Raw genomic sequence first — 15,767 nt, 5'->3', positions numbered from 1 at the left:
GCCGGGCTGAGGCGGAAATGGGCCAAGGGCCCATGCGGAGGCTGCTTCTCTTCTTTTCTGTTTTTTCTGGTTTTTTTGTTTATTTATTATCCGAAAAAGATAAAATAAAAAATAAAGTAAAATAAAGTAAAACCTAATTAATTAATAGTAAATTTTAGGCGTCAGCAGATATTATATGCAGTCTCACCACATCTTGGCTCACCTCCAACCATAAAAGCTTCTAGGAAAATCTTTTATGATGTTTTGAAGATGAAAATTAGTCAAAAACTACTAATGTTTTTAATAGTTGAGTAACCAGGTGAAAGATGTACAAGCCTTTATGTAAATGATGTCCTATTGTCCTTTTGCTTCCATATATGTTTAAAATTAATTCGATGAACTTAGTTTCATAAACGATGTATTTATGTATGCAAGTATATGCGGTGACATGGATGAATAATTGTGTAACATGAAATTGTCCGATCATAAGTATAGTGTGATATGTCTAAACAGTGACCAGTTTCAAGATAGCTGGAGCTTTAGTTTATCTCTAATCATCCAATTGAAATTTAAAGTGGTTAATCCCGAACTCATTCATTCTTCTTCTTCTTCTTTTCTTTTAGTTCGAAATTTTATGTGCGATCTTATTGCCATAGTCGAGAATATCACATGTTAAATATATTTGTAATTGGATATTACCACGAATAGTATAAACATCATGTTTTCCTTTTTTTTAGATTTCACCTCCTTCATGTTTGCTTTGTTCAAGAGAGAACCTCCAAGAAACCTAATTCTTCATTACCTTATTGAGCAAAATTTTGAATTAATTATCAAATAGAATCGAGAAAATTTTGAACTTAAATTACTTGTTAACATAGTCAATATTTACAAACTTTTACTTTGTAGTGCATTTCGCTATTGAATTTTTTCTTATTAGTTATCTTTTATATTCATGTAACAGCCCTCACCACATCTGAGCAAGGGCGTCATGCCTTTGCCTTGCCCTAGCCTTCACCTTGCCTTGTGTCATGTCGCCTCGCCCTTGCCCTCACCTTGCTCATGCTGCGTCATGTCGCATCACCTAGGACTCAATGATAAGTGAAGAAAAATAGGAAAAAAATTCAGAAATTTTAAAGAAATTGCAAGAATTGTCCATGTGAGGACTAATTGTGCCACGTAGGATGGTTGTCATTAACTAGATCGTCACATCATCGATTTTTCATCAACAGTGGCTATAAAGACTAGATTAGCAAATTGTCAAAAGGTTTTCTCCTGTCCTGACCCATCTTTGGGTGTTCTGCATGTGGTTGCCTCCTAGGATGATCCCCTACTTGAACTCAATAATGAAGATGATCGCTTTCTTTAGCGAGGCAGTTCGGATGACATTGTCTCTGCTGCGTCTGCTTGGGACACTCTTCGACCGACCAGCCATCTGGTACAGTGGGCGCCCTTCATTTGGAACAATTCATTGGTTCCCCACTACCAATTCCTACTGTGGTTGATTACAAAAAATAGACTACCGACTAAGGTACTACTCCTTACCTATGGTAGAATACCGGATGTGAACTGTGCCTTCTGCTATTGTCGGCCAGATTCAATTGATTACTTGTTTTTTGGATGCCCCATTCCTACTGCCTTAACTACTTTTTGGGCCGCAAGATTAATTATGCATGGCGGAATAAATCTTGGAAGGAAAACCTGCTTTGGGCAATCAAATCTCTCTTAGGACCCTCCTTCCGCTCTTCTCTTGCTCGCTTTGCATTTGCTGCTTTATGCAACATCACTTGGAAGGAGCGTAACAATATACTGTTCCGGGGTAGACCTCCCTCCTTTTTGGCCATGAAAAGGCGCCTTGAATAGGTTATAAAGGACAAAGCCTTGCTTTCCATCAAGTCCCTCCCACTGCGGCTAATAGGAGATTATTGCAAAGTTGGTCGCTCAACCCCTCCATTTTGGCGAGCTGATCACCTTGTTAGTCGACTGGTTTTTTCTAGTTGGCTTTCTTCCTTTCTCTTGCCTGCTCGGAGGTTCTTTTGGATTTCGCCCTTCTTCTGGCTTCTGAGACGGCCCTTTACCAACCTTAAAGCTGTGCTTGGTTTCTTCTTTTGGTAGTGCTTTCTCTTTGTTGTTTGTGTTGGTTTAGGCTTGCTGGTTTTATGCCGTTGTTTGGCCTTTTTCCTTCCTTTGCCCTTGGCTTGGTTTCTTTTACCTTGGCCCCCTTTCACTCGCTCTGACTTGTTGTTTGCATGAGTGCAAGTTTTTGGGACCGAGTTTTTGTTGTATAGCTATATATAGCTCTTTTGGTTTAAAGTCAATATATCTCTTACCTTTCACTAAAAAAAAATAAAAAACAAAAAACAAATTGCCAAAAGGTTTAAGTTTAAATTAGCAAAATTGAAAAGTGCATGACTGAATTGGCCACCATTTAGTAGATTGAGAATTTTTTGGACAATTTCCCAAATAGACATAGTCTCACTTTTTATTGGTAGCAACTGCATATGTTCTATTAAGACATGATTATTTCCACCATACCATCACATGTACAAATTGATAGTTGCTACCATCCACCTTTTCATTCACCACTATATCAATGGGAAATTGCCAAAAAAGTCCTAAACTTGTTACAATATTTCCAATTCAATCTAAACCTTTTTTTTGGCAAATTTGATCCTAAACTTATTGTTACCTTGTGTAATTATGTTAATTCAATCTATCCGACCGAATTTGGCTAATTGGTGCCGTTGGACAATTTGTTAATAATATTTTATTTTATTTAATTTCTCTTTTTTCTTTTTCTTTTTCTTTTTCTTTTTATTTTTCTTTTTCTCTCTCGCTCTTTTTATTTTTCCTCCTCCCTTCTTCCTCTTACTTCATTGACAGGCATGAGGGGAGGGCCAATCGCTAGCCAGTAATGAGCTCACCTCATTGTCATTGGGCGAGGGCAAGCTCACTTAAAACCACTAGCAAGGCGAGCCTCCATTGAATCTGGCAAGGGCTCGCCTCACTAATGGACAACGAGGCCAACCTCACCCAAATCTGACGAGGCAGGCCTCGCCTAGCTAGTGGATCAAGGAGCTGCCTCACCGTCGTTGGGGGAGGGCAAGCTCGGCACTAGCTAGTGACCGGCCCTCCCCTCTAGCTATTTGCCAAAGCAAGGGAAAGAGGAGAAAAAGAAAAAGAGAGATTTTTTTTTTTAATACAATATTATAAAAAAATTGTCTGCCGGTATCAACCGACGTTCATGTTAATGCCAACTAGCCAAATATGGTTGGATGGACTGAATTGGCACGATTATAAAATGTTTAGTACTAAATTGGCAAAAATAAAATAAAATTTATGATTGAATTGGAAAAATTGCAATAGGGTTATGATTTTGGTTAATTTTCCCTTGTATCAATGGTAGATGAAGCTGCTCATGGAATTCTGTCGAGATTTATAGGACTATGGAAGAGTAACAACATATATTACAGGTTCAGCAAAATGATTTAATAAAACTATGTCTTGAATTTGAGCTTGTGTACAAAACTCGATCCGAATTAATGCATAAAGAAGTGCCGCCCAAATGGGAGCATGCTGTTTAAAAGAAAGTTCGAAGTTTGGACTTTTCCCAATTCACTATGGGAAAAGTAAATTCGTTTTTTAGTTGAAGTCGGGCACTTTCATTTTTAGGTTATACATACACACATAATATATTGGGATCTTGTCTTTCACGCCTTGACCGTGATATCAAATTATGAAGCCAACTTGTGTTCGGCATTACATCCTAGAGTAAATAAAAGAGTGTTAAAAGTCGTGAAATCTTATGATGAAATTGGTGTATTTCTCAATAAGATTCAAATACTTTTTCGTAAGAAATGGCTACTTATAATTGGGGTGTTTGATCAATATTAAAAGTATTTGAGTGATCAAAATATGATTATAATATTCATTATATCACTTGATAAATGTTGAAATTTGTATTGTTCTTCCTGCGAGTGTAGGTCATATCACACGCTTATCTGTGCAACAATTTGCCAGCGGAGCCTTGTCAATGTCAACTATCTCTTGGATCGATTTTCTTTTCCGTTGATCGTTTATATCCTTAAAACTCCAACACACAAGTCCATAAGTGGGAAAGAAAAAAAATTAAAAGAAGAATAAGCATATCTAATTGAAAAAGTTTCACAACGGGCTGATTAATGTTCAACCTTATTAAGAAAGCACACAATCATTACAATATTACTGGAGAAGAAATGCCACAGACGATTATTTAGATATAAATCACTCTAAACTTCTTCCTACTATTAAAATAGCAGGAAATAACATTACAACAATATCAATATATGGAATTATATCATATGTATTATTAATTACTTTCACCCACGGGTCACTGTTGGCACACTGTGAAGAACCACCGTCTCCACCGTGAGGCCTGGCCCAAAACCGAAGAGGACGCCCCACTCCAACCCCTCGCCGGGGGTCGCAAGCCCTTCCTCCGCCGACTTCCTTCGCATCTCATCGAGGATGAACGAGACGCACGCGCTCGACATGTTGCCGTACTCTCTGAGGACGTGCCTCACGGCTCGGAGCCTCTCCTTTTTCAATCCCAGCTTGGCCTCGATTTGATTGAGTATGGCCGGGCCACCTGGATGAGGCACCCAAAAGATGGAGTTCCAGTCACTTATGCCGAGCGAATCGAATGCCTCTTTCAAGCTCTTCTCGATGTGGTTTGCGATCAAATGGGGGACCTGTCGGATAACCCGAAGGTGAGGCCAACGTCGCGTAGTTGACCCTCGATGGCGCCCTCGGAGTTTGGCAAAACGGTCTCCGCAGTCCACACGAGTTGGAATATGGGCCGCTCAGCAGGGATCTCTGGGTCGGACCCTATGATGAGCGCAGCCGCTCCGTCCCCAAAGATGGCCTGGCCGACAAGGTTGGCAAGGTTCTCAGCAGACGGGCCTCGGAAGGTGGTGACAGTGATCTCAGAGCAGACGACGAGGACGCGAGCACCGGCATTGTTCTCGGCAAGGTCCTTCGCAACACGGAGGACGGTGCCACCAGCAAAGCAGCCCTGGTGGTAGAGCATGACCCGCTTGACGGAGGGGCTGAGGCCGAGAAGGCGCATGAGCTGGTAGTCGGCGCCAGGCATGTCGACGCCGGAGGTGGAGCAGAAGACTATGTGGGTGATCTTGGACTTGGGTTGGCCCCATTCCTTGATGGCCTTCAACGCCGCCTCCTCGCCGAGCGTTGGGATGGTGTCGATGATTATGTCCTGGCGTGGGTTGAGCGAAGGGTCGTCGTACGAGCAGATCTCGGGGTGTTTCTCCATGAGCTCCTCGGTCAAGTGCATGTAACGCTTGTGGATCATTGACTTGTCACCTGCGACGTTCCCATTTTACTTTCCAAGAGCAACGTTGACATGCGTGCATTGGAGATTTTCTTTGTTCTTTTTTTTGGGGGCATATAGTAATAAAGAATTTGCATGGCTAGCTAACATGTACTACTCGATAACCTTTTCCTTTGACCATTCTAAGATTGTTAAGAATGATTGCAAATTCATTACGAAACGAAGCAAACTATGGTAGCAAACTATGGTAATGCAATTTATCCACCAATAAGATCCAAAAAGAAAGATAGTTAGACTTTCTTAAAGGGTGTAATAAGCAAAACACATCATATATATTTCATGAGAAAAAATAAACTGTGAAGTTAGGATAAGGATACTCGAAACTTGAATATATATTTTGTAGCTAGGGCAATCTAGAGAAAAAAAAAACTATGAAGTTATGATAAGGATACTCAAAACTTAATATATATTTTGTAGGTAGGGCAATCTAGAGTGTGGCTCACATATGCGGATGAACTTCTGCTTGAGGGCCGTCATGTGCTCGCTCTTCATCATGCGGAAGTAGTAGTGTGGGTACTCGGCCTGGTACACACAGTTCGCCGGATTCGCCGTCCCAATAGCGAGGATGGTCGCCGGCCCCTTGGCCCGCTGGTTCTCGCGGATCTTCTCGACGGCACCCATCTATCTCAGACCTGCGTTCGAAACTTTTGAGCTTTGTCGCGACCCATTTTTTTCGGGGTTTGGACCATCTAGGGTTTGGCTAATGGATTGTTAAGCCTAAACTTAACTCGGGCTCTCCCAAACCCATACCAATTCGCGACTTAGGTTCAAGTTCTTAACATGCAAATGGATTTTATTTAGGAGTCGCCATTAATCTATTTTTGGTGGGTCGATTAGAAACCCAAGTAAAGTAACGAGAGATTTACTTTACTCCTACGAACCAGAGATTATGAATTCGGGGACTTGGTTACGCTAGACTTTTCTAACGCCCTTTCGGTACCTTTCTCTTTTATTTCAAAGAAAATGTTTTGCAGGCAGCTTGGATTAATTTTAAATCTAATTCTCTAACATGCGAGGCGATCATGCGGGTGTGCAATCCATCAATTTAACACCCAAGAAAGCAAATAGAAAAATGTAGGACTTACCTCGTAACAACGAAAGTATCTGCAATGTTAATTTAAAATCCACATCAACAACTCTGGATATGGTTTTTAATTAACACGCAATTTCTCTTTTTTTGTTTTCACTTATTTAATAAAAATTATGCAATATGCAATGCAATATTAACTAAATGACCTAACTCTAATGACATGTAACTCCTAGTTGAATGGGCCTAGCAACAACTACCACATGACATGCATTTTAATGAATCTAATCCTAATGATGTGCATGTGACATTTTCTTTTTTTCCTAAAAGAATGCATTTTATCCTTAATAATAAAACTAATTCAACCTATGACATTTTTTGTATTTTTCATGAAATTGGAAATTTGGTGAAATGTGAAAATTACCTAACTAGATTAAGATCCTATTTAATTCATATTAGGAATTAGGTTGAGCAAAATCCTAATTTAAACTAAAATATTATCTTAACCTAAATAATCCTAAAATGCAATCTATTTAAGAAAATACTTAAACACATAATAAATTAAGAAAATATTATCTAAGATTAAACTAAGTGCAATTTAACCCTAATATGCAATGACGTACAAAATATGCCATAATTCTACATGACATGCAAATGCATTTTTTTTTTTTTTTTTTTTTTTTTTGTATTTTCGAGATAAACATAACAATTAAGAGATAACAATCAAACCGTCCATGATCATCAAAAACGCTATCCACCATTTGAATTGAAATTCAAACTTAATTATTTCGCTAATAAAATCGATAAATTGATCTTAAGCCTTGAAGATCAAGATATCAATTTTATTCCGCGTGATTAATTATTCCATCTAAAGCCTTATAGATGGAATAAAAATTCATGTGCGGTTGCGAATTTGGCAATAAATCATAATTGGGAACACGCCGATAATTCAAACATACACGTAAGATATTGAAAAGCATGCATTAAGCAATAAAATATCCAAATCAAATTTAGATAAGACACTTACCTAATTTCGCAAATAATATTACCAAATTTGAACTCAATGGAATTGGCTTGACGGATGACTGGCGATGGCTCGCTATATCGAGGGTCACGGCCCAAGGGTCGATGGCGACGGTAGTGCTCGGCTCGATCTCGAGGCAAGGCAGCGGCGGTGGGACGCTCGGAGTCGTAGCTCACCCGAGGAATTTGTGAAATCAAACCTACAAAACAGAGAAACCGGCCCCCTTGGCTCGACACCGGATCCACAGTGACAGCGACAACAGCAACTCGATTCGTCGGTGGACGGAGCAGCGAACACGCTAAGACGTCTGTCTTGATGTAGAACAGATTAGAATAAAAGCAACAATGGTGGCACGGGTGAGGCAGGTGGCGGTCAATGATGGATCGGCGGCCGTGGGTGTTGAACTTGCACTTCACGCTTGAAGACCCCCACCGGAACAAGATAACCCCACCCTTTATAGTTTTTTTTTTTTCTTCTTTCACGTGCTCTCCATGCACCTCGTCAGAGAAACCCCACCCTTTGTTGACCTATTGACCCAAAAACATAAAAGAACTCTCCCTGCTCTCTTTTACGAATCGTGTTCCCTTCACGTCTCTATGATGAGCGGGGGTTCGTCAAGAAGCAGCGAGCGTCTTGAGGGAAAATTGATGGCGCCAATGTGCTTGGTTCGTCTCAAGGAACACCGGGCTTCGTCAATGAGGCTTAGATCAGATCGGATTTCGCCAAGGAGGGACGCGGTAGCTCTTCACGTTGTTGATGTTGTGGGAAACTCCTCGGATCAGCAAGAGGAGGAGTCGCAATTCCGTGGCACGGCGACAAATTAGCAGCTGGGCCAGTGTTGTGTGCTAGGGTTCGAAGTGGGCTCGCCGCAAAGTGGTATAGGAGCGGCAGCGAAATCGTTGGTCGTCGATAATGGGGCTAAACAGCAGCGCGTCTTCTTTTCTGTGAAGGCAGACCACACTCCTCACTCTCTCAATTGTGGCCGTATGTTTTCAATTGTGTCGCCTCCCTTTTTTTGTACCCCATCACACCTTTTATAGGGTAAAAAATTGAATCTTTATTGCATATTTCGCTTTCCAATTTTGCTCGTGCAATATTCTTTTTGCTTTTTCCGCATATTCCATCCAAAATTCCTTTTCAAGCAAAATACACCCCTAGTGTATATTACTTGAATATGTGAAAAATCTGAACGGAATATGTAAAAATCCTCGTTTCACCGGCGGCCTAAAATAAAACAAAATAAAAATGAAATGTTTCTAAACTATATGCCGTGTGTGTGTGTGTGTTTTTTTTTAACCCTAAAAATTATGCAAAAATTTAGGTGTCAACAGCTGCCCCTCTTTGAAGGTGAGCTCGAAGAGATTACCTTCAAAGACAAATTGAGACCTAAATTTTGGTTATGCACATGCAATGAATGATTTTTTTTTTGGAAAATGAATTCCATTTTTTAATGCAAATTATATGATGCATGAAAATACTAATGCAAATGATAGATGAACCTACCTGGGATAACTTACCTTCGAGGAGGATAAAGTAATTCGAGGTAGTGAGTGTTACCCGTCCAGGACTCGTACCATTCTACGGTCGCCTAGAATAGTAACATGACTTTGTGAAGATGCTGCTTTTCTAGGACCCGTACCATTTTACGGTCGCCCAAGTATGGCGAAAAGGAGCTGCTTTCTCAGGACCCGTACCATTCTACGGTCGACCAATACAGCAGAAAAGTTTTATAAAGAACTGCTTTCCTAGGACCCGTACCATTCTACGGTCGCCCAGTATGGCAGAAAGGTTTTGTCTAGGACCCATACCATTCTACGGTCGCCTAAACGGGGATTCATTTTCCAGGACCCGTACCATTCTACGGTCGCTTGAATAAGGAATAGGTGTTGTCGAGGACCCATACCATTCTACGATCGCCTTGACGAAGAAAATTATTTTTCCAGGACCCATACCATTATATAGTCACCCGAATGGGGAAATTGCTTTTCCAGGACCCGAACCATTCTTTGGTCGCCTGTTAGAGCAATAAATGTTGTTTAGGACCCGTACCATTCTACGATCACCCAAACTGAGGTTTTTCTTGGCTAGGACCCGAACCATTCTTCAGTTGCCCAGCCTTGTGACAGAAATCATCCGATCAAGACCCGAACCATTCTTCGGTCGCCTTAATCAGATTGAATCTGGGGAGAAATCTTTGGGGGACAACTCAATTGAGTGTCGGTATGCTTAAAACGGAATATCTGTGCAATGACAAATATTCAAGATATGGATAGAGATATACTTACCTGGTGATATCTCCGATTCTTCGAAGATATGTCTTTTGAAATTTAGATATCATAGGAGAGGTCTTCCACTTCATGGTAGAGGTTTCATCTCAATATCATGAAACATTCTGAAAGAACTTGAATTTCCATTAATCTTGATTTACCTAATTTTATCAAAGAGATAGATAATTTGAGCTAAAAATGCACATTTCAAAATTTAGTGAGATTTTCATTAATGTGTCAAATGCATAATGACCTTTGCATCACCCAAATTTCCACTTGAGAGAATTATCATTCAAGACAATCTTCATTCAACATGGATTTCAAGAATACCAAATGAGGCACTTTGATGCAGGACTTTTGTCAATCACTCTCATTTAGAAAGGTGAATCCCAAACATAGGGTCAAAGCAAGTCTTGCAAGTGGTACGATCTTACCAATCGAGAGGTCTTTAAAAGGACCGTAATGTGGGCATAGTTAACGGCTTAACAAAGGGGACTCTTTGAGTCGAGGCTTTTGAAAAAATGAGTGATATTCTGTAATCATCCCTAGGTTTACAAGTCAAGAACCCTGCAAAATGAGAAAGAAATAATCTTGCTCGCACTTCTTCGAGCGATGCTTAAAACATGTGAACCCCTTAGTTAATTCAAATGCCATAATCAGAAGAGACTTTGCAAGGGACATAACATAGGCTTGGTTCATGGGTTGAGAAATGAAATGATCATTAGGCTCAAAAAGTGTTTAGGGGGGGTTAAAGTTGGTGATCATCTTGACATTTCCACCACTTTCCTTCTCCACTATCGAAGATTTTTTTCACAACTTCATTGATTGCAACAGCATTTGAGAGTTTTTATTACCACCTTGATGGGGATACAACTTACTATACCAAGAGTTTGATTTTTTTTCTTTGGGCATTGGCCTTGCTTTTACCAGCACACCGTTTTCATGCCCCATTTTTTTGCACTTTTTTTTTTTTTGGACAAAGTCTCCATTTTTATTAGCATTGTAAATCATGCTATTTGAGTGGTTTGATTTTTCTTTCCTTGCCCCGGTGTGGGGGATGATCACCAATCGGGTTTAAAGAAATGAAAATTTCAGGCTCAAGTGGGCTATGCAAAGGGTATAAGTATGTAGGATAGAGAAAGAAATGCTCTTCGTCATCCTAAGGCACTTAAGTTAACCCATGAATTCAATGCAATAGCACGACTTAAAGATTGATGCAAGTGAGAGCAAGAAAATTTCAATTCATTTTTCTCACCTCATGATGCCATTTTATCTCCCATTTGCCCCAATGTGGGGTGATTCTTGACAGGGGTAATTCGAAAAGAATATCCATAAGTGTATGGGCTCAAAAGGGTTAAGCAATGGATCACCTATAGTGTTTAGGATAGAGAAAAGAATGCCTCTCATCACCTTGGTTGACGTACCCTTTGCGAGATAGCCCTTTTCCTTGTGGGCATGGAATTTCTTCACGCAACTCACCGATGATTAGTGTATGGGATAGTGTATGGAACAAGGCTTGCCTTTCATCATTCCAAAGTATCTCATTTGACACATTCAATTTATCTCACATAATTCATCAAGGAAGAAAAAATGCAAGATTTATGACAAATTTGAACAATTCAACTCGATTGAAGCAATTTATTCATCATAAAATACTTGTAATTCAAGACAAGACATGGCAAATTCTATCATGGATAATACTTCTTGACAAGATCTAAATTAACAGAGTGGAAAACTCACGACCATCCATTTCTGCCAAGATCAAGGCACCTCCAGGAAGTACTTTCTTTACCACATATGGGCCGCTGTAGCTTGGGGCGAACTTGCCCCTAGGCTCCGGAATTGGATTGGACCATTTCCACACCTTCATATGTTACAAGACTATCTCTGAAACAAAAAGTGGATGGGTCAAAAAGATAAACAGAGTAAATCAAGTTTTATTTTTATTTTTTGATTTTTTTTTTTGATAAATTTTTTTTAAAAGCATTTGGAAAAGCATTTTTTGAAATATTTTGACACGAGAAAGCATGATGAAGCCCAGGCCTCGGAATTCTCCTTGGATTTTTCTTTTCTTTTATCGGTTGGATATCATCATCGGGCTGGTTTGGTATACCTCATCATGCCCTCAAAATAAAACTTGCAATTTTATTGATATTCATCAATCAATTACATTTATTGAATGGAAATGCGATTTTCAAGCCCTAAAAGAAAGCGAAGAAAAAGAAATAAAAAACAAGCCCTAGAAAGTGATAAAAATTCCGCGAGGGGAATGTGGGAAAGCAAGAACGAGTTACTCTTGTGGGCTAGAGCCCATCTTCTCCGGAGGTCCTTCATCAATGGTCTTTATGAAGACGTCATCAAAGAGACTAGTGATCCCTTCCAATGCATCATCGGGGTTCTCTGTTTCTGAGGGTGTTGGATCATCCATGCCACCCCATCCATCTGGGACAATGCTGTGGGGATCAATGTAGAAACTAGGAGGAGCCGTATACTTCACCAAATAGTCGAATTTTCCGCTTGGCTGCCCTAGGGTGTCTATTATTTCTGCTTCATCCTGCATCATTACCGGGGGGCTAAGGAATGTCTCACGAATGTTCGGGGGTGATGGGTTTTGCCTTCCTCGCTCGTGGTTAGGTGACGGGTTCCGCCTTTCATGTCTTCGTCCTCCGTAACTTTCCCCACCTCTTCCATGGTACCCTAATCTAGCAACACGAGACCTCTGAGGGGCTTCATTGGGACTTCGAATGCCCTGACCATTTCTTTCAAGGCCACTACCAGGAACAAAACCATTCCCAACCATCATCCTTCCCATCATAAGGGCAACATTTGAAACTTCAGGAGTGGGTGGTGAGTCTCGAGGTGCATGTATGGTGGACACCAACTCCAATGAGTGGTAACTCGATTCGACTTCAACGTCTGGATCCAGAATAGCATTGACCATACCCTCATGCTCTGGTAGTGGATTCTTCTGGACATTCGGCCGAGCAGTTTGAAATGAGAAGGCCTTCGTGTCCAAGAGGTCTTGGATCTTATGCTTGAGAGTGAAACATTCATCGCTGAATGCCCCAATTCACCGTTATGGTAATCACACTTCTTCGTCGGGTCGTAACCACGAATGCTTTCACGATTAGGGCGCTTTGGTTCATTAGTAAGCAAACCTTTCTTTCTTAGGATTGCCAACACTTGGGATGGAGACCCGGGGAGAGGAGAGAACTGTCTTTGCTTGGGCGGCTTGTTGCTGTTTGATTTATCCGGATAGTCGGGGCACGATTGGTACTTTCTTGGCTATAAGCCACGTTCACATCCACGGCTGCTTCTTTCTCCTTCTTGGCAAAGAACCTTTTAGTAGATGGCTCGAAAACCATCCTTCTCTTATCCCCATCTCGATTTGTTCCCCTACAGAATAAGTTGATTGAAGCTTTCGACATACGTGCTGGCCATCCGATTGCGGAACTCCGGATGGAAGGTTTTCATAAACAACTTCATCAACTCCTTGTTGGTAGGCTCGGGAGTAATTTGAGCTGCCAAGTTCCTCCATCTCACAGCATATTCTTTAAACGACTCACTCCTTTTCTTTTCCATCCGCTCCAGGTCTTCTCGAGAAGGTGCGATGTCCATGTTGAACTTGTACTGTTTGAGGAACGCATCCGCCACTTCGTTCCAGGTTTCGAGGAGGTTTACGTTCTTCATCACATACCGCTTAGTGCGGGCCCGATCAAACTTGCGTGAAACGATTGGATCATGAGGGGCTCATTTTTGACGTGTTGGGCCATGCGCACATGATACATCTGCAAATGAGATTTCGGACAAGACGTCCCGTTGTACTTCTCAAATTCTGGCATTTTAAACTTGCTCGGCATTTTAACCTTCTCATAGACCGAGAGGTCGAATGGGAGTGAGCTTTGCGACTCCTGCAGCTGTCTCACTTTCTCCTCTAGCTTTGCAACACGCTCATCCCGATCTTGGGAACATTGTCTAGCTTGGCCTTCCCAACAAGGACCACGTCATCTTCCAACTCAGGCATTTCATCATCATTCATTTGGGCCCTTTTGCTTGCCTCGGGACTACTATCTCGGGAGAGCAGGTGGAGGAACCGGGTTCACTTGGAGGGATTGAAGTTGAGCTGTTATAAGCTCCATAGAGGCAACTAACTGTTGAGTTGGCCTTCCACGGAGGACATGCGATCGCGCATCTCGCTTTGGTCGGCCATTCTTGCTCTTAATCGCGTGATAATAGGCGAGCGTGGAGAATCCGTTATCACCTAATTTGAATAAATGAATACACATAAGCACTTCATATAAAACAATGCCGGTCCATGACGAAAGTCTAATCGCTTTTATTTATTAATGAAATTGTTTGACATTGACAATGTAAAAACACTTGAAAAGCCCTAAACAAAAAGGTAAATGGCTCAACTTCCTAAACATTAAGCTAAAGTAAAAAGACTAAATAGACTCAAGCCACTTTATTTGGCCCGATCCATAAACAAATGGGAAGCCAACGCTCGACGTAATTGCCTCTTCTCTTTGGCATCCTTCTTGGCTTGCTTCTCAAGTTCTTCAATCTTCCTCTTGTGACGATTAAGCTCTGCTTGCCGAGTGGGCCTTTCAGTCACATCTGGGACCTTTGGGAGATACTCGGTTGGAATCTTGTGCTGACGGATGTATCGAATAGTGGCATAGTAAGTCTTTTCCTTCCCTTCGAGCTCTTCTTCAGGCAAGCTTAACTTTTGCTCGTGACATGCAAGCCAAGCTTGTTCGATACAACGGAGCCATTTTTTATGATCACCATCCATGGTAGTGAATCGGACTTGGAATAGACCAAGCTTGAGTGGGGGCGGTAGATCCTGCACGACTCGATATTGACGGGCCACTCGAAGTGGGTAGTAGGAAGTGGCACCGGTGATCCCCAATAGCGGGATCGGCTCATCATCACCATGAAAGAGACGTGCCTTGGAGACTTGGAACCATTTAGCATGCCATAGGAAAATCTTGGTATTGGGATTTTTCAACAATTTTACCCATTTCGAGTAAGAAAGATTTGGAGTTCGATTCTGATGATTTTTGAATACCTCGATGGGATGATGGGAATTAGTGATATTAATGATATTCATGCGAATATTAATCTTACTCATATGAGAAAAGAACCAAATTTGTAAGAGTTCAATTGGTGCATGAAAGGTTTTATCTTCATTTTCCTTAAATCGAGTGAGTGACAAAAATGTTTCAGCTAGAATAGTGTTGACAAAACTAATCCTAGCACACACTTGTTTAACCACCCATGCGACAGCGAGGATTAATGGCATCTTTACGAAGGGGAAAAATAATAAACCCGAAGAAGGCTAGGAGGAATATCTTACTTTTTAAGAGAGTGTTAGCACTAGCAAAACTCCGATCTAGGAAGGAAAAAGGACATGCAAGACAATTATCTTTCAGCACTCTTTTAATCTGATTCTTATCCATCCTAAGAAAGTCATACAAAATTGATTCGGGTTCTATTCCGAGAGGTGGGTTTATTAGTTCCAACTCCAAAGGTTTTCCTATGGCGATGCTATATTCCTCCAAAGTCGGGGCCAGCTCGTGCTTACCAAATATGAACGTTGATGTTTGAGGGCACCAAAAATGAGCGAGTGCTTGCATGACGCCACTTTGAATATCAATGTCGAGGAGGGGAACAAGACGACCAAGTCTGCTTTCCACATAGCTTTGACCATCGTGGCCTAGACAATCCCACCATGACTTGAGTTCAGCCTTTGGTGCAGGTACGAATCGAATGTCGGATCTTCCCATTGTTTATAGACCAAGACTCGACCAACCTAACGTCATGGACCGACCAAAGACATAAATAAGTAAATTGCAAAAGTAAAGGATAGAGAGCTTACTTTACCATACGATTAAAGCAACCACATAAACAAGTGCATGAAATGTGAGGCTCGATTTCTATCTAGACGGCTTAGCAAAGTGGAGTTAAAAGGATGGGATGACTTAGTTGCAGCCTCGCATACTAAGCCAAGTCCTCTTAACTCCAGCTCAGTCAAGAATGATACCCCAATGCGACGCAGCCTCGCGGGCAGAGGTAAACATT

General features: G+C 41.2%; 1 protein-coding gene across 1 annotated transcript; it reads right to left on the bottom strand.

Moving 5' to 3' along the window:
- Window positions 1–4,334: 4,334 nt before the first annotated feature.
- LOC104430945 (chalcone synthase-like) lies at window positions 4,335–5,986 on the bottom strand. Its single transcript, XM_039313565.1, is given in 3 exon segments — window positions 4,335–4,720; window positions 4,723–5,337; window positions 5,809–5,986. Coding segments are annotated over 3 exon segments (1,179 nt in total).
- Window positions 5,987–15,767: the final 9,781 nt, after the last annotated feature.

Source organism: Eucalyptus grandis, chromosome 5 (genome assembly GCF_016545825.1).
Source record: "Eucalyptus grandis isolate ANBG69807.140 chromosome 5, ASM1654582v1, whole genome shotgun sequence".
NCBI classification, from domain to species: domain Eukaryota; kingdom Viridiplantae; phylum Streptophyta; class Magnoliopsida; order Myrtales; family Myrtaceae; genus Eucalyptus; species Eucalyptus grandis.
The sequence above is the reverse complement of the archived record's forward strand: the minus strand, read 5'-3'. Positions and strand labels throughout refer to the sequence as shown.